The sequence below is a fragment of the Pteronotus mesoamericanus genome, unplaced genomic scaffold (assembly GCF_021234165.1).
Source record: "Pteronotus mesoamericanus isolate MK-2021 breed Mesoamerican mustached bat unplaced genomic scaffold, CSHL_Meso_final contig_74, whole genome shotgun sequence".
NCBI lineage: Eukaryota > Metazoa > Chordata > Mammalia > Chiroptera > Mormoopidae > Pteronotus > Pteronotus mesoamericanus.
This window is the reverse complement of record NW_026555247.1, coordinates 7287813-7308461: the sequence shown is the minus strand read 5'-3', so window position 1 is coordinate 7308461 and position 20649 is coordinate 7287813. Positions and strand designations below refer to the sequence as shown.

At 38.2% G+C, this 20649-nt stretch overlaps 1 protein-coding gene across 1 annotated transcript in view; it reads right to left on the bottom strand.

The window, feature by feature from the left end:
• Positions 1-20649, bottom strand: part of TTC39C (tetratricopeptide repeat domain 39C) — a 103348-nt gene that overhangs the window by 34284 nt on the left and 48415 nt on the right. Inside the window, exons 2-4 of the mRNA XM_054583457.1 lie at positions 13336-13384; positions 11425-11553; positions 8771-8885 (exon numbers count right to left, since the gene is read on the bottom strand). Coding sequence (XP_054439432.1) covers positions 8771-8885; positions 11425-11553; positions 13336-13384 — 293 coding nt within the window. The remainder of the gene's footprint in view (positions 1-8770; positions 8886-11424; positions 11554-13335; positions 13385-20649) is intronic.

The following is a 20649-nucleotide window of genomic DNA, read 5'->3' as shown; positions in this document are numbered from 1 at the left end:
GTGAATGACTGAGCATGTGAGCATCACCTGAATCTGGCTCTTTTTCACACGTCCTGTGAAGCATTAGCCTCTCCCATGTCTCTGAATTACCAGAGTACTTTCCTCATCAGCCTACATTTTTAACTCTTACATTTGTCTAACTTGTGCTTCATTCCTCCTCAAGAGCCAGTGTTAAGTCTAGTTCATTGCTAAATTTACATTCAAGCACCAAGAATGGAGACTTGCCAAAAAAATAAAACACACAACAGAAAGGATTCCTATTTATTGGATAAACAAATGGCCAGTTTATTAACAAAAAAAGTCCTTAGTGTTAAATGTAGGAGTACAGAGAATCCGCAGCGCTTCCCTACCTAATGCCTGTGAGTGGCTTACTCACACCTTAGGATGATCACTTTATCAGGTCTGCGGCAATGGTGCTCACCCATGGTCTCCGCTTAGAGAGGCCCAGCGAAGAAGGCTGGCAAAGAAGCTGCTTCATACCAGAGGGTGAAAATCTGTCCTTTTTAAAGTTGCTTCCATCAGGGCGATTTTTCTTTACAGAGCCTTCTTGAGCATGTGTCACAAAGACAACTTCAGAGCTCAGAGCAAAGACCTGGGTGCTTTCCCTCGCCCCACGCCCCAAGGGCCCCTCTCAGACAGGCCCTCGGGCCCTGCCTCAGCCTCTCCTCATTGCACATTTTCCCCTTCTGAGGAGGAAAGGAAGAGGGAGTCGATTTATTTGTGCTTATCTGAGTGTGTCATCAACACACGTTTTGAGAAAAAGGTCTTCCCCAGGGAACTTTCTATCAAATAGTTCTCTCATAACAGCAGAAGGGAGCTTATCCACTGGGCACTGTTACCAACATGGCACCAACGCTGTGACCCCAATGTATAAACATAAGACAAGGTGAACTATCCTAGGCTTCCGGGCCCTTTAGAACAGCAGGAAAAGAAGATTTTAAAGAGTTAATTTAGTACATAAAATCTGATTTATAAAGGTCCAATCCCTGAATTGAAAGTGAGCTAAGAATATGTGGTATGTATAGAAAAGAGTTAATACAGCAGGCCTACTGCTCTCCTTTGAAAGACCTGCTTACATTGCTGGTCCTTGGCTGGTATCTGGGAACTTGGATTTGGGAGGGTTCCCACCATTTCCAGAACTGGTAAGTGGCTCACTGTGCCTACACTGTTTGTATAAACAATGTTTTATGTTGAACACCTGCTTTTCTTCTGGGAGCATGGGATTGGGTCTGTGCAAGGCAGGGGTGCCCACATGGTAGCAACCCACAAAAACTCTGGGCCCTGAGTCTCTAACGAGCTTCCCCAGTTGGCAGCATTTCACCTGCGTTGTCGCCCACGTTGCCTGGGAACTGAGCACAGCCTGTGCAACTCCAGCGGAGAGAACTGGAGAGCCTCTCCTAGCATTCACCCTGTTCACCTTTTTCTTTGCTGATTTTGCTTTGTAACCTTCACTGCAATAAATCAAAGCCATGGGCATGATTACAGGCTGAGTCCTCCAAGCAAATCATTGAACCTCAAAGTTCTGAGGGCCCCCAATCCATGGAATCAAGCTATTATTTTACTTAAACGCGCCAATTTTCTGACAAATGATGACCGTATCTCCTATTGGACCACAATTCAAAACCGTCCCGCAAACTGTAGATAATTAATGTCCTGTCACCTCAGGCCACTGAGTGCTGTAAGATAGGGGAACACGCTCACAGATTCGTCAATCAAGGCTTTTTTTTTTTTAAGGAAACTATCTTTATAACTTTATAATTATAAAAGTAATATATGTTTGAACAATTTATTTTCATTCAGTTCAATTTAACAAAAATATTTGAGTGAGTATTACATTTCAGGCATCAAATAAGGAATAAGACATGGATCCTGCTTTCGAGAGGCTCAGAGACTTTTTCCCTCTTGAACAGAAGTACTGGGGGAAAATAAATGTTTGAGAAAACCCTAGAACTTCTTTGTATGCTAACAATATGCTCACAAGCATGAAAGATGTCTCACTTATGATTCAAAAGGCCAAACCTGAACAGAAAAATAGAAAAAGAAAAAGCAAACTAAGATATATACTCTTGAGAACACAAAAGCAGTTGGGATCTAACTGAAGAGAAACAAACACTGGCCATGGGTAAAAATAATTAAAGAAAAAGAAAACTTAAAAAACTTTAAAAATATTAATCAGCTATTGTTCTTGGCCCCTGAGGGACACAAAAGAATGATAAGGCATAAATAATCTCAGCCCTCCAAATGTCCACAATAAATTTAAAAATAAGACAACTAAAAAATAATTTGGTAACTTAAGACTACATACAGGGTTGGGCAAAAGTAGGTTTATACTAATTCAAGAATAAACTATTTCACATACTCACATCTATAAACCTACTTTTGCCCACCCCTGTGAGTCTCATTACTTATGCTCCATTGGGTCATACATAGAAAACGAAAACAAATAATGTTGAGATTAGGAGTGAACTGATTTTTTTAAATTTCCTTTTTGTCATTAGATTCTTCTCTATGTAATAAATAAATAAAAAATAAATAAACAAATTAGAAAGTGCAAAATACATGTTGCAGGATTTTAGTAAAAATCTTTAATCTCTCCTATCCCCAAGCCTAACTGGAAATTTAGAGGGAAAAAATTAACTCCATTCTATCCTGTATTTTCCAGGCCAGTGCAGGGAGCGGAGTTTCCATTCAGGGAAAGGCGGCACTGCAGGAGCAAGAAACCAGGGATGGCACAAAGGCACAAGTAAAACAGGGGGCAGGGGGTGAAAGGGTACAGGGATGATGCGCTCAGATTACGGGCGCCCCTGATGTCCAGCTGAGGAACAGAGACCGGCGCAGGAGAAGCAGGGCATTTCTAAGATTGGGGGTTGAAGGAATTAGCGGTTAGGAAAATGGATTGTAGTAAAGCAGGTATCAGATGAAGACCTACAGCAAAAGGATGGCAGCAATGGAAACAAATGTAAAAAACCATCCACACTAACTACACAGAACTCAGTGAATGAAACAAAACCCAGCATGGTAAACATCTATTTTTATAGAGTAAAAATTAAATTAATTCAGCATGTCTTTAATTCCTTGCCTAAAATAGAAGCTTAGGTGCCAGGGTTTAAAAGCACATGTTGGATAGTACCAAGTTTCAATGAAATTAATTTGAGCCAGATGAGCAGAGCCCAGTGTTTTGACTTAAATCAAAGATTATAAACTGAAATACATGGGAAACAAAGTTAATACACAGGGAGACAGATTTTGTTCTCACTACTTTCTAAGCCCAACTTGTTGAAGCAGTTTCCCCAGGACCTGCCCTACTCCCAGTTCCAAACACCGTGACTAAACCGTCAGAGCACCGCCAGAGCCCAGCGGAGGAGCCAAGGCCGAGTGAGCATCAGGCCGGCTCCGGGCAGACAGCAGGCAGACAGCCCCTCGCTGCTGCAGGAGGGGTTCCGCGCCCAGTGGAGCAGTCGTGTGGCCAGTGAGCACAAGTCTTCCCAGCACACGGATGAACTGCGTTCAAGAGCCCCACACTCCACGTGGCCTTCCATATGGCTCCTCTGAAAGGTCAAGTATAAATCATTCAGTCATTATTATTGTGCCTGTGGAGGAAGTCACAGAGAGCGGAAAACAAAGCAAAGACCACGTGCCCTCCTCTACTGGGGCCAGCCTCAGTCAGCTGGTAGATGAGGGGGAGAGAGGAGCCCTGTCCCCATAACAAGTGGGGGTGAGGTGGGAAAGGGTAAGAGTTGTCTGGAAAATGAAAATATCAAGTTTTACCAATTTTATCTCGGAAAAAACTATGTAGATGTTTCTGTGGGGACTGTGTCTGGTAAAAACTCCTACTATAACAATGTGGTCTTTTCACTTGTCCTGGATAAGACTGGTTAACCCTATAATGGAAGAAGTCCAGGCTGGCTTTTCTTGTGACCTGCTCAACAGACTTTGGAAGGGAGAACAGGTGATTTAGTTTTTACTAGTCAGCCTACCTCATCATTATGATGTTTACCCCAGTCACCAGACTTCCAATAGACTCACTTCTCCAATCCCCATTATTCCTGGGGCTCCCTGGGGCTCCGTATCACACCTCTCTTTCCTGAATGGCAGCACCCTTCCTTGAATTCACATTTTACACACCCACCACGTGCTAGGTAAGGCTACTATATCAGGTGCTAGGGACACAGAGGAAAATGGACTTTCATTCTTTAGACGCTGCTCAGGGACAGGATCAGGAATCCCTGATCTTCCTGGGCAGAGATCAGGAACTGCTCATTCCCTGTACAACCTCTATGACTAACTTCTATGTCTACCAGTTAAAATATCATCCTGAATAATATATTTACTTCTCTTCCTCTCTTGCTAAGTCATCAGTTTCCTCAGGGCAAGAATGACATTTCATCCATCTCCAGACCATTAGCATCTATTACCTCACAGTGCCTGACACGTGGTAAGCACTCAATAAATGTCGGGGGAGAGACAGCAGGTAGACACAAGTCCCTGCCTTCGAGGAGTCTGCAGTCTAATACTGTAGACAACGTGTAAAGAAAAATTGGTATTGCTGTGAGATTAATTCTCTGGCTGACTATGTATAGGGCACACACACAGCAACAAAGGCCAGGGGCTGAAGTCCACAAGGACTCCACAAAGGAAGCTGGCCTGGGCTGCACCTGGATAGGCAAGGGAGAAGGAAAAGGAGTAGGGGCGTTCCAGGCTGAGAAGGCAGTGTGCCAAAAGGCCTGTGGCAGCAAAGGCCCCTCAGGGAACCCGCAAGCTCTGCTTGGCCAGGTGCCATGGTAGGAAGGCAGGAAGGCTGGGAAGGGGGCCAGGTTCCTACATGCCACCTGAGCGGCGAGTCTGGACTTTCCTTTGTAGGTGATGCAGAACAGCTAAGAGTTTAAAGCAGAGTATAACAAGTTTGAGAAAAATGGTTCCAAACAAATGAAAAAATTAACAAATGGGACTACAATCAAACTAAAAAGTTTCTGCACAGCAAAGGAAACCATCAACAAAATGAAAAGACAACACACTGAATGGGAGAACATATTCACCAATACATCTGATATGGGGAGAACATACTCACCAATACATCTGACATGGGGTTAATATCCAAAATTTATAAAGAACTTACAAAACTCAACACCAAAAAACAAACAATCCAATTAAAAGATGGGCAAAGGACCTGAAGGCACTTCTCCCAAGAGGACATACAGATGGCTAACAGACATATGAAAAGATGCTCAACGTCACTAATCATCAGAGAAATGCAAATTAAAAACCACAATGACATCTGTCAGAATGGCTACCGTCACTAAATCAACAAGCAACAAGTGCTGACAAGGATGTGGAGAAAAGGGAACCCCCGTGTACTGTTGGTGGGAATGTATATTGGTGCAGCCACTGTGAAAAGCAGTATGGAGATACCTCAAAAGATTAAAAGTGAAACTGCCTTAGGACCCAGAGATCCCACTGCTGGGAATTTATCCAAAGCAACCAGTAACACTAATTTGAAAGTCTATATGCACCCCTATGTTCATTGCAGCCTTACTTACAATAGCCGAGATTTGTAAGCAGCCCTGGTGTCCATTAGTACATGAGTGGATAAAACAACTACGGGATGTTTACACAATGGAACGCTACGTGGCCATAAAAAAGAAAAAAAGAAAGAGAAGGAAGAGGAGAAGGAGGAGGAGGAGAAGGAGGAGAAGAAACAGAAACAAAAAGCGAAAAGGAAAAAGAATGGATGGGCACGGGCGACACTGTGGTGGCTGCAGGGGTGAGGGGGGTGGAAGAGGGCACAGGCGGCATAAATGGTAATGGAAAAAATACAATGAAAAATGAACTATAAGAAAAGAAAGAAAGATGGTTGCAGTGGCCACACAGAGAACGCGGCCTGGAGAAGCATGTGAGTCAACAGGCTGTTATCACCTTCCAGGGGCTAGTTCCTTAGAAGGCACGGAGAGTGGGCGTGGGTGGTGAGGGAGAAGGCCATGGGAGAGGGTGGGCCGCTCAAGTAGCCACACTAAGGTGATGAGAAATGGAGGGAACATTAGGGATCCAGGTATGGAAACAGAAACCCGTGGCTCAGGTGCTGATTCTGTCATCACTAATGAATTGTGTAAATTGTTCAACCTCAACCAAATCATTCAGCCTCAACTGCCTCATCTGTAAAATAAGAAAAGCAATCTCCTTTGGGGAAAATCTGTTGAGCACATATTATGTCAAAAAGTGTGAGTCATGGAGCCTATCTTAAAGTCCAAAAGGAAATAAAGGAAACATAAAACAAGGTGGCAAGTACCATAAATAGGTTTTAAAAATAACTCCTTTTTATTATAAAAGTAATTAATTGACGTTCACTGGGGGTGGGGAAAGCCCTTGGATAATTTAAAATATCCTTACAAGTAGTATGGGAAAATGAAGCAAGATGGAGCAAATTGATTATAAAGAAGTTCAAATGGGGGAAAGGACAAGAATTCTTTTAACACTATGAAGCATTATAAAAATTCACACAGACTCACATCTACCTGGAACTCAGGTGAGCATGTGACTCCCCCCACTCACTTCTGTGCCAACCACTCAAGGGGTGGGGGAGGGGCACCTATAACAAACATATCCAAGGAGGAAAAAATTATCCATCAAAAATGTTTTCTAAGAATGGACCCCCAAAAGAAGTAAATATTTTATAGTTTAATAACCCAATGTGTTTCTAAAAGGCAAGTATAGCCCACTTTTAATTACATTTGTTTGAAACAAACACTGAGCTATTCATAAAGCAAATGACCACTGCATACATTTATTATTCATGTCTGTCAGTATTTCATTTCATAATTAATATTACATTCAACAAAGTATCTGGCTTCAGAAAGAACCAAGTGCACTGTTAAAAACCTACAATAAACAAGGTTAAATAATTGATTAACATCAACCTATTGGGAAAAATGAGTAAAGGACATTTCACAAGGTAATTTGTGAAAGAAATACAGTATACGGATTAAACAGAAAAACAGTTTCAGCTTCACTAATAACCAAAAAATAAAAAATACAGAACACCCGAATGACCAAGAGAAACTGTTTAAATAAATTACAGAATGGTCATGATAAACTAATATGTTAATTATTTAAAATTACATTTTGAACCTAAGTTACAGGGGGAGTGTGTAAAACAATCTAGGAGGGAAAAGCAGATTTAATTTTGGAAGAGATATACAGAAATATAAAATAAGATTATTAGCAATAAAGACTAATTTTCTCCAAATGGTGAGATTAGTGATGACTTGCTTTCTTTCTTACCTTTCATTTTCCACCACAATGTTTAGTAATTTTATAATCAGAATAATTTTTAAAAATACTAGCTTGTGATTCTCAATTTCATGAGGGCCCATGGCCTGTGTCTGCTCATGGAACACAGTGCCTAGCACACTGTATGTGCTCCGTAATTATCTGTGGAATGGGCCAATGAACAAACAAATGAAAGACAGATATACTCACTTTTTAAATTTTTACATACTTACAGGCTTATAGGAGAGTTGCAAGATTAACACAAAGAGTTCCCAGATACCCATTTACTCTTATTCTTCAAACATTTTACATCTGATTTATCCTTCTCTCCTAACAGATACTTTCTTAATGGCTAAAATAGCTCCTTAAAACTATCCTTGAGTATCGAGAAAAAGTAGTGTCAGATCACAGGAAACAGTGAAGCTCCTGTCTTGACGACCCCCAAACGGTTCAGGTGGTTCCACTGCTCTGTTACGCAAGCGTCAGCATGGAGGGCCAAGTGGGGATCTCACATTATTGCATTACCGGAAATCGAGGAACTATGAGCCCTCAACCATGTAAGTGACTCAGTCACTGGGAGAATCCAGAGATGAGGATTAAAGAGAAAGATAATTGAAACAAAGCAGAAGGCCAAAGTACAATTGTAAAACATACTTAAAGAGAAGGATAAATTCTAGGAAGTCTATCCTCAAGTATGAGATAGAGGAGAGAACTGTAGAGACGAGAAGAGAACTTGTTTCTGATAGTCTAGGAAGAAAAAGTATGTATTATAACTTAGCAGCAACATATACTTTCTCCATTTAAGGTTTGGAAGAAAATGTTTATCTGATTGCAAATTTTAATTGATTTCCTTTTTAATTTTTTCCCCTAAATAAATTCAGTCTCCCAGTGGCTGACTTCTGCTGTCAGTATCAGAGAGACACATTACCACATAAGCAAAAGAATTAGCATCGATGTTGGGCCCACCCTTAGAGCAAGCTATTAGAAACTCAGTTTGAGTCTATACCACTCAAGGTATTAAAGCTACAAAATTGGAGGAAACATTTCTCTTGAACTAATTAAGAAATTACTTTATATCCCTCTATAAAGGTTAAAAAAGAGGTCATTCAAGTATATTAGAAAATCTTTAGTATGTGCTCAGGCCTTCAGTAACAATTTTTTTGAAAGACTTAAATTTAAACCAGTCATATTTCACTGTAAAGGTTATTAGCACAACTTGGTTCCCACCCAGAAAATATCTGCCTGTCTGTGGCACTGCTAATTTCTCTTAAGTATGACAACTTCTTGAGACAAGAGGATGAACAAAGACTTTGGTTCTAATCGTAATCCACGGAACACATCTTAAGCAACAATGGCTTCAATTTACCAAGTAATAAATCAGTATCACGCCCCAAAGAGGTACCACATACTTCCAAAGACTGAAATACGAGGTGTTCTAAAAAATGAGAGTATTACCAATTGCATGCACTGAATAGCAAATGCCATTAAAAATAATGCTTCAGAATACCTGACAATTCTTGTTTTACAAACGAGAGCACAGCCAGGTAAACTTGACAGTCAGCTATGATTATCTGCCTCTGAAGCCGATCAACCATAGAGGGGGTGGATTTTCGGACATCAACCTGTTTGGTAGGAAGAAAGTACACACTGATAAATCAACACAGAAGAACAATACTCCTTCTAAACAACTATTAAATTATTGTACAAGAGAATTTCACTGAAACACAGCAGTTACTAAAAGCCAAGACCAAATTTATACTATGAGCCTGGTAGTTCTATATCGCCATTAGGTCTAGCTTAATTTTGTTACCAACGCAATGCTAAAGATTAGAACTCAAAGACAAATATTCTAAATGATAAAAACTGACTTCATGGGAAACAGGAAAACCAACACAGAATTTTAAGGTTTTACCTTTTTAAAAACAATGTGAGTTCTTACCCAAAATAAATATCAATAAAGGTACAAAAAAATTCCCCAAAGTAGATAACCTGAAAAGCCACTTTGTAGTCATGTACCTTCAGGCAGGACTGATACTAGGGTTCATTTCTTGGGCTCAGTCAACTGAGATGTGAGGGTTAGAAACTGGTTACATTTTGTTAAGGACAGAATACCCTGGAATTAAAAATGAGCTTTGACTGAATCACAAATTGAACTTGAAATTTAAGCCATATTTTAAGGTGGCTATCTCTATAAAATAATAGTTCATATCCTTTGCTAAAGGTTGCTAAATTATAGGTCATTTAACTATATTAGGAAATTTGTGTTCAGGATTTCGAATAATAATTTTAGGTCTTCAAAAGCAAATAAAATAAGCAGAAAGTAAAATAAAAACCCTCCTTCTTTTTATAAGATACTGGTCTTTACTGTCAGGACTGTTTCTAAATGAAGAAAAATCATCCTGAAATACAATACTGTATTCCTACTACAAAGTAAATTTGAATAAATGAAAGCTTTCAAATGCTTTCATAATGATACAAGAAGTGATAGGATTTTTGCAAATATGACCGTAGTATACTCAGTATACATGACAGAAGCACCGGTTCCCTTTTTTCTGGGTTAGCATAATTCATCATGGTCACAGTTGTTCCTGATCTAGTCCCAGCACTCATTACTTTGCTTAGACAAAAGTCAATCTACTGGTTCTTCTGTTTCTTTGCTTTTAATAACATCTACTGTACAGTGTTGTTAGAAGGACTAATGAGGTGCTGTATGTGCAAATGCTTTTTAAATTGCAAGGATCGATTACAAATGTTAATTATTAACATGTGTGTTAGGCATCATGATACTAGATACTGAAAGCAGACATGTAAATAAGCTTACAGTCTAGTGAGGGAATGCAACCTTTTTACTATGTAAAGTGCCCTGAAGGATAAAGTACTAGGAACTATGGAAACCTGAAGATCACACGTCCAACGAGGCTTGGGGGCTCAGGCAAGAGTTCTTGGAGAAAATGAAATCTAGGAGGAAGAATGAGTCCAAACCAGGTCAAGAGGGAGGAGAATGTTCTAGGCAGAGGGAAAGTAAATGCCAACTCAGCCACATTAAGGAGCTTGGACAGGAATACTGAAATGAAGCCAGCAACATATTATTTACATTTTAGTGACTATATTATGGAGACTGAATTAGAGAACAGTATAAGAGGAGAAGCAGAAATTCCAGGGAAGGTGGTCCTAGGCAAGTAGATAGTGGCTGACCTCAGGAAATGGCAAGGAGATGGGGAGAAAGAGATGAATTTAGAAGGCACTTAAGAAAGAGAATCAATGGGACTTGGTCATTGGTTTTATGTAGAGCCTAGAGAGAGGGAAATCAAAGAGCATAAGTGGACAATAAGGAGACAGTAACTCTTGGCCCATCAGTGGCTTCATGGTGGACACCATAAGCAAGAACAGAGATGAAGCAACCTGGACTAACATAAAGAAGAAAAGATGGGTTTTTTAAAAAACAAAACAAAACATATATTTATTGATTTTGCAGCAGGGAGAGAAAACATCAATGCAAGAGAGAATTACTGATCAGTTGCCTCCCATACACACTCCGTACCCACAATGTAGGTATGTGCCCTGACTGGGAATCAAACCTGCGGCCTTTTGTTGTGCTAGACGAAGCTCCAACCAACTGAACAACACCAGCCAGGGAAAATGGGTGGTTTTTGATAGCTATCACCTACGGACTGGTTTGTCAGCTAAATATGCGACATATGTGAGAACCCTGGGCACTCCAGAAACAACAGGTATAGGCTTGCCAAAGCCTAAGACTTCCGCCCTGGAAGGTGAAAGGTAAATCAGAAAAAGTGGATTATGCTATTGAGATTTTATTTTTAACCAAAGGCTGAGGCCTAGAGAAAAGTAGGTAAATGCCCGAATTCCCAAATTATGCCAAAATGCAACATATTTGAATTATGTATATGAAAGTCTCATTACAAAAGCCTTTGCCACATGGCCTGTTATGGGAGAAGGCAATTTTAATATAACAAAGGAATGTATCTGAATGGCTCTAAGGAGTGAAGGGGTCTTCTCTTCTTTTAAGAAATACATTTTACATAACCAAAAGCCTTAAGAAACATTTTGTGCTTTTAGTCATGTTCTAAATACCAAGACCAAATAAATGAGCAATGTCCTAAATGCGTGGCACACAGGTCATAACCTAAAGACAGTACTTACATTCTTCTTAATTTTATTCTTGATTGTTTCAATTACTCCAGCCTCCTCACTTTCACACAGCTTTTCTGTAGTTTTTAAGTCATCACATGCCAACTGCATTTTTTCTTCCTCAAATGTCATCATGGCATTCTTCCAAGAAAAAAAAGAGAAAAGAATGAATGAATCAGTTAAGTGCGTAGAAACTTATGCCAATTTATTTCAACAAAACTCCCAAACTATAAAAAAGAGCATTTAAATTATTTGTTGCAAGTAAAAGAATTACAATGCTTCATCATGCCCTATTCATTAAAAAAACCCTAAAATCTCAGTATAAAATAAGAATACACCTCTATTACATCATTTAAAAAATACATGGTAATAAATGCCCTTGCACTTACTGTTCTACAATTTTTTTTTTTTTTTTTAGTTATAAACACAGTAACAAATACCTTGTAAAATTTCTGATTGGTCCATTTAATTCAGTTTTTATAGCAGAATCCCATTGAAAAGTACATTCTACCCACACATGGATCACCCACTCCTTCAAGTACGGCACAAAAACACTGATGGAACATCAGCTAGTGGATGTTCTTTGAAAATCAGGAACAGCAATTCCAGTGGGTACACTTATAAGGAACTCACACTGTCCACGGTGAAAAATTCCACTGGCAACTTGTTTCCAAGCACCTGATCCTGGTAGATTTTTTCAGGCCACATTAGACTTTATAGGGACAATCCCTTCTCTGTTGAAAATCTGCTATTTCCACCCAGCAGAATTGAGGTTTCTGAGACGAATGAGCTACAGGGGCAGAGCCAGGACACCAGGGCCTTGGAAGGACGGACCTAATGACCTTATTGTATGGTGCTCTCCACTCCCTCACACACTCAGCCAGCTTCCCTTTGGCATTCTAGGCCTCCTTGGTTTGACTCCAACCTTCTTTTTCGATCTAGCCAAACCAGACCACAGCCACCTTTGCCCAAGTCTGCCCACCACACTCTACTTCCCAGCCAAATCTCTGCATTGCTACAGGCCCCAACCTCCTCCACCCAGCCAACGTTTTGGTTGTGTCTCCCATCAGGATGGAATTTCCAACCCACCCGGTACCATTTTCCTTAAGGTAGGGAACTCTGTTTACTTGCAAAAGGTAGACTTTAAAAACTGTGTTGTGTTACCTGGCAATAAGAGAAATAAATAGCTTGAATGAAAGTCCGTGTCACCAGAAGCTGGCCTGGCGACCGTGGCTGGACGCTGCCAGGCTGCACACAACACACCCATTTGCTGACATCTCTGTAAATCTGGAATCTAAATGCTTCTTCTATTTTATGTCTATTGGTCTCTACTCATGACTTCTTTTCTTTTTTCTTTTTTAATGCTGCTATCCAATTCTATGATGGTTTTAAAAAAAAATGTATGTTTAAAAGTGGTTTAGGTGATGTTTCTGAAAAATACAAGCATCCAATTGAAACCACTGTCCAATTTACTTTAAAACCTAACTGCAACATATTCCCTCAATTCCTAAATATTAAATTACATTTGAAAATGCAATTATAACTGACAAACTTTAGCTATGCTAATTTAATGTGTCTTCCAGCCTACATCTGTTCAATAATTTTAGAGCAAAAATAAAAATTTTATTATTCGAGTTTGATTTTTTTTAACTCTAATGCAGTTTTAATTTTAAAAAGATCTTTCAATTAAATTTTTATTTAAAATAGATTTTGGTTAGGAAAAATAGAATACAAGGTCTAAGCATTTTATTTTTAAAATTAGAAAAAAGAATATACAGGTGTTGGTTAATAGACAAAAACTTTACTCGTTTTAAACTCTAAAAGACCTTTCACAATAGTCTATGTATATGGCCAGTAGCCACCTAAAAACATAATTATATATTCACTTCCTTCACACCAGTACTTCTCCCCGTAACAACTTACCAAAAAACTGACAAAGCTGGCTCCAAAACTCATTAATGGGCTATGATTTCTGTTAAGGAAACAAAATAAAATTATTTTTATTGTATTATTATTTAAAATTTTTATTTTAAAGACATTTGATATATAGAGATCATGACATATTCCTAATAATTGTAGAGAAGTTAAGTTCTTCAAGCAGATTGAATTACCCTAAGAAAAAAGTCAAAGATGCAAGGAGGTTTGTAAGTCTGTTTGCTTCTTCAAAGCCAGGCAAACAATAAAGTCAAATTGTAATAGAGACCACCTTAGTAAACCAATCCAACATGAGCAAATATATGGCCAAATAAAGATGATTAATATTCATTTAAAAATGCAAAATATATTCAAAACTTTACATGCATAAAATATCATTTTTAGAGTAGAACAAAGGGTTTTTACCACTTGTCCAGACCATGCAAATTCACTTTTCAAAAAAACTTTAAAAACACCTCCCTGAGGTCTATCATTCCTCCACTGCAATACACAATCCTTATCCAATTTCATATGTAAGCAAAAATGAAGCCAAGTCAAACTATTACCAACTCAATTAAAAGAATATAAACCTTCTGCTTCAAATTCACAACCCAATTTCTATAAACTGCACTAAAAGGGGGAAACAAGTTTTAACTGCCTTCTTAAAGGAAAATATTTTATTGATTTTTTTATTATGTAAATTACATATGGTCATTTTTTTTTTAAAGTCAGGCAATGATGTATGCAGTCAATCCCCTATTGGAAATTTAGTTTGTGTCCAAAGTGCACGTATGCTGGGGGCGGAGAGGGGGCGCTAAGTATGGGAGATGGGAGGGAGAACATGCACATTTACATGTATATACATATATGTGCATACACACACATACCCAGTGCTCAAATGAACATCTCTGTACATATATCTTTGCAAGCAAGTCCAAATGTACTCTTGGGATAAACTGCTAGAGGTAGCACTGCTGAGTCAAATGGTGTGCACATCCATTTTCCTCCTCGAGTCCAGGGTATAGTGGGCGAGAGAGGAGAGTAGGGGTAGTGGGATCAGGGGCTCAATTTATTTGGAATGTTAACCTTCTGCTACCATTTTTCCCCATCTATGCGGTGCCTACCCAAATTCTACAGTGAACAGCAGCCTGTTTACCCCCACTGGACAGGATATTTAAAGCTACAAAAAAAATTAGGAAAGTCAACTTACTTGTGCAGAATCCCCCACGAGCCCTCCTAGCCATAGAAACCTCACTCCAACAGCACATCTAACACCACATGGGACGTCCAAGCCAGCCCCACACTCTGCACCAGAACTGCTGTTGGCCTTCCCGTTCCGCAGCTTGGCACGGACACACCATTTAGGCTCCCACCCCACTACCTTACAATTTGGCCTGCACATCAGTGTTCCCTCTAGAACGCTATTTCCTGCCTCCTCCCTCATCGCCATGCCTTACACATAGGAGGCATTCAACACATGGACCCGCGAGGGAATGAACACTATACACTACACCTTCCAAGAACAGACACATCTCAAGCGAGTGCTTAGCATGGCTTTCCCCTTCCTGTCCCTTTCCTGGCTCACATGATAACACTTTGCCATTTAAGAAACGAAAGAAGCTTAAAGTACAGCCTAGTGTTGCTACATGTGCTTTTTGTCCCTGACTAAAATTAGGATTCTGAGGGCAATGGCTATTAATTATTCATGGAATCCTAGCCTACCCCTCAGTACTTCGCATGGCGTACCATCTTTGTAATTTTTGTGTTGCCCAATGCTCCTTTTATTTTTCAATTACAGTTTGCATTCAATACTATTCTGTATTAGTTTCAGACGCACAGCATAGTGGTTAGACAATCATCTAACTAGAGTGGTCCTCCCAGTAATGTTAAGTGTCCATCTGGCCCCATACATAGTTATTACAATAATGTTGACTATAGTCTCTAATATTCCTGGGACTATTCTGTAACTACCAATTTGTACTTTTTAACCCCTTCACCTTTTTCACACAGACTTACTGTCTAATCATTGAAGTGTTAAACCAGCCCAATGGAAAATTTTTTTTCCTCCTTGAAGCATCTGGGTTCATTAGACACTCAATAATGAACTAATCAATAAGCCGGTGTGGTCCCGCATGCTGCAGTACCTGGGGTTATAAGAGCTTTCTCTAACTTGTTTCATTTACTTGTTTCTTTTTTTAAACATACATATGTCTAGTGATCTTATGTTCATTTACCTTATCTTAATTTTGGTCCACACATTTTTTCCTACAGAAAACTTACTCATTTTGGAGACTTGGAAATGTTACCAAGGAGTACAAGGATCATTACTTAGAACGGATGCTCAGGGAAAGAAAAAAAACACAACAAAATCACCACCGAAAAGAGGCTCCTAGTTCATTCCGGTACACTCATATAAGGAACGAATAAACAATGACCAGATGGGGGGGGTGTTATGTAAAGGTTGAGTATAAAGGTAAACTTTACAGCCAAAAAACAAACCTTTCTAGATACCAGATGATATACAAAGAAGGAAGTGGGAGCCAGTGAAATAGCCACGTAGTGAAAACCTCACTTATTTAAAGAAGGAAAGATATAAATATACACATATATTTCTTCATATTAAAAAATACAATGGTAGGATAACCCATAATTGTTTTAAATGGATACCTACAAGGTGATGGAGGAAACAGAAAAGAAGCAACAAGGATAGAAATGAAGCTTCTTTATATATACTTTGTTTTGTAGGTTTGACTTTGGAACTATGTAAATATTGTACATCTGAATAATACCAAATTAAATTTTAATAAAGCAATGCCTATAAATAGAAAGTAAAATGAATTAAGTGTATCTAAATGCAAATCAAATTGGTAAAAATAACTACTACACAGAGAACTAATGGTATTCCAAGAGACTTGAAACACAGCAATCTGACGGCACATTCTTATTACAAAATACTCTTAAAAACATATCCCAAAAGATGGCAAATACTTTTAAAATTTGTTCTTGGTAATCATATTCTTACCAGTCAAGCTTAATTGCTATTCTATAAGGCTGCTGGGTTTGTAGTTTTTGATAAAGCAATGTGTAGGTATATTGGTGTTTGCCGAGACCCAGGATTTTGTGTACAGGAAAAAATATGAGTTAATTAAAAATCTTATAGTTTAGAATATGCACTGGAAAAATCAATGCAGACTCATTGTATTTTTTATTTAAAAAAATACATACTTCCTAGCTCTGTGTACTAAAGAAGCCTAGAAACAATGACCACCAGTGGCACTGAGCTTGCCCAGCAGCCTCTCTAAATATATTAAGTAAAGGAGACCACGGCTGATTCCAGGCCAGGGGCAAGAAATGTTTAGGAAAAGCCTAGACTATTTGTTAGAGCAAAAAGGAAGAAAGTTTAAAAAATATCTTAGGGCCTTGAAGAGGTTCCCACTTGAAGAGGTAGCCAAACGTGGAACAATTTGATCATCAATGAGGATAAATATAGTAATGGGTTGAAAGATCAAATAAGTTTAAACCATAAGCTCATAACAATTTTAATTTTAAAAGAAAAAGAAAACCTCACTGACTGCCTAGAGAGAACCAACTCATTATTTTGAAAACTGATTTAAAAATCAAAGAATAAGCATCTCCCCTGCCTTTTCTCTACGAATTCAGAGTAACAAATTATTGGGTGGGGGGATTCTCTTTACAAAAATATCCTGGGCTAATAAATAAAAAGTAAATGATAGAATCAGTGTATCTCATTTTGCAGCTTCTAATGAATTAATAAACATAAGCATAGTCATAAAGATGGGGAACATACTCACTACCACCATGCTGATATGATCAGCAAAATCCAAGCTGTGGGAAGTTCTATAGAAAAAAGATCCTAGTTCCTTCACCAACAATAAAAAAGTATATGGGGAAAAAAGAGACTAACTTCTAAAATAAAAGAGCAGACATAAAAACATATAAAAGACATATAAAACAAAAGAAATATATATGCACATGTATACATAAACACATACACATTAGCAATGATTAGAAAATAAAACTTAAAAATCATTCACAATAGCACCAAATTAATTATCTAAAGATAACTCTAACAAAGATGTACAATACTGCTATACTGAAAACTCAAAAAGTCACTAAGAAAAAAGAAAGACCTGAATCAGGGTTTCTCAACAGTGGCATTTTTAGAATTTGGGGACAGATAAAGTTTTCTTGTGAGGGGTGTCTCATGCATTGTTGAGCAGCATCCCTCCTCCACCTACAAGATGACATAGCATGCAGTCTTCCAACCCCAAAAGATGCGACAACCAAAATTTCTCCAAGACACTGTCAAATGTCTGAGAGGGCAAAAATCTACCCTGACTGTGAATCACTCACCTAAATAAAGAGATATGCAATTCTTATGGATCAGAAGGCTCAATGGTGCCAAAATGGCCATTTCTCTTAAATTGAACTTTAGCTTCAATGCAATCCCAAGTAAAACTCGTGGGGTGTGTGTGTGTGTGTTTGTGTGTTTTGAAAAGTTAATTCTAAAATTAACATGGAAAAGCAAGATACCTCAAATGGCCAAATCAAATTTGAAGAACAACAGAGCTGAAGACCTACATTACCTCATATCAAAACTTAATTAAAATTAAGAATTTTCATTCACTTATAAGATATTGTTTTTCAATAAAAAAGCAAATCACAGACTGGGAGAAAATATTTGCAATAAACATCCAAAAAAGTGCTGATCTTCAGAATACTTTTAAGTACAGAACTCCCATGACACAGTTTAAAAAAAAAAAAAAAAAAAAAGACAACACAGTTAAAAAAATAAAAAAGGCAAAAATCTTGAATAGGCACTTCACAAAGAGGATACCTGAAGGTAAATAAGCATATCGGAAAGTGTTGAAAAGCATTCATTACCAGGAAAAACAAATTAAAACCAAAATGAGATACCACTATAGTCTCATCAGACTGGCCAAATTACCTACAAGGATTGATAATACCAAGCGTTAGTGAGAATGAGGAGCAACCGGAATGCTCTTACACTGCTTAGTAGTGTCTACCAAAGCTATAAGGGACTCCTACTCTTTGGTCCAGAAACTGCATTCCTGAGTATATATACACAACAGAAGTGAATTATTACGTCCCCAAAAGACATGTATGGTATGTTAATAGCAGTTTTATTCATAGTAGCCTCAAACTGGTAACAATTCAAATGTCTATCAACAATAAAATGGATCAAATAACTGTAGCATATTCATTCAATGGAACAGTTCACAGCTATGAGGAAAAAGCAACTATTGCTAAGTGAAAAACATGAATGAATCTCATGGACTTATAACGCTGAACGATAGAAGCCAGAAACAAAAGAGTACATACTGAATTATTCCATTTACATGAAGTTTAAAATCACTATTTTCATGACAGAGGTCAGAACAGTGGTACCTCTGGGGAACTAGCAACTGAGAAAAAGCCCAAGAGAAGATACTGGATATATCATATAATTGTATCTCAATGTCAGTAGTTATACTGTGATATTTACATAATCATATATTTTTTACTGTGTTTTTCCTTATGAAAAAGAAAGTTAAAGAGAAAAAAATAAATCAAATAAATGATCATTGGCAGTTCCTTGATTATCTTAGAGGATTACTATTAATTTTTTAAAGTACAGCAATGGTATTATACTTACATTTTAAGGATCCTTTTTCTAGAGTGTGTATGAAAGTATATACAGATGAAATAACATGTTAACTGGAATTTATTTCAAAAAATAATCTGAGGTGCCTGGCAGGGTGGTTCAGTTGGTTGGACCATCATCCGTACACCAAAAGGTTGTGGGTTCAATTCCCAGTCAGGGCACATAGCTAGGTTGCAGGTTGGGGTGCATATAAGAGGCAATTGATTGGTGTTTCTCTCTCTCCCACCCCAAATCAATAAACATATCCTCAGGTAAGGATTAAAATATAAAAAATAATTTGAGGTAAGAGAATTAAAAGTGAGCAGAAATATAGATAAAACAAGTTGGCCATGCAACCTTGACAATCACTGAAGCTGGCTATTTGCAAAATGGGAATTGATTAAACTATTTTATGTACTTTGGAAGACGTAGGCTATTTTTCAAAATATAAAGTTAAAAAAGAAACATATAAATAATCTCCCCAAAAGATGTCTTTTAGAATCCTTTGATGAAAAGGCTTTTAATGGTCACTGCCATAGTTTTCTTTTGGAATAGGAACCATCAGTAATAAAATAGCTCTAATTTTTCTCTCTGTGTAATGAGGTTCCCAAGGGTAGAAAAGCTATTGAGAAAACAAAGAAGCAACTGATTTTCTATTTCTCAATTTATTGACATTGCCATGGAAATTTTAAAAACAAAGTTTCCCCAGGATATTAGAAATTGGACTGATGGAAGATATTGGTCCTGGAAACAGAGTGGAAGGGAATGTATACATTTGATTCTAAAGGAATATTTTTTTCAGTAAATCATTACAAGACAGTTCCTGACTGAAAATGCTTCTTCAAATGTAATTTTACTCCCCATAGTGGCAAATGACTATAATTCTTTAAGCCTTTCTTTGATTTTTCTAAAAATGTTATATATTTATATAATGCTGAGTTCTTAGAAGAATCCTCCAAAGTGACTTACCGCCCCTTCAGATGTGTGGGCAGAATGGACTTCATGCATTACCAAGGAAATCCAGGGCCGCCTAACCCTAATCAGCCCCTGGCGGTCATCCTTGTCTTTCACTGCAGACCTGAGATCCCAGACCTGAAGGCTGAAGGAATAACTGCACAAATTCCACACGCCCCCAGTGCTGCTCTTAAGGAGGCCATGCCTTTCTTTTTCTGTGACCTATGTTGTTTTAAAAATCACAGGCCCAAAGGACTATGAAGTTAACTTTGCACAATCGCAAAACAAGGCACTACTGAATGCTTCTCTACGTGCCTCTCACCTTACCTTCGGAAATACAACTTTGCTAACAGAACAAGTGCTATCCTTTGCTTTGCCCAGTATCTCAAAAAAAGGCCTTTAAGGGGACAAAACTGGTTCAGTATTTCATTATTCTTTCTGAAAGTAAACCATGCCAAAAGAAGAAAGAAAAAGAAAAAAAGCTAAGTGCATGAAGCCATTCACTGCAATGTTATCCAGAATAGCTGTAAAACACTGTCTACAGAGAGGAAAAGCTTCACATTTTTTTGGATTTGGCAGTTGTCTCTTTGATATGACACCAAAAGCACAGGCAACAAAAGTAAAAATAGATAAATTTGACATCAAAATAAAAAAACTTTGGTCCATCAAAGGACACAATCAACAGCAAAAAGGCATTCCATAAT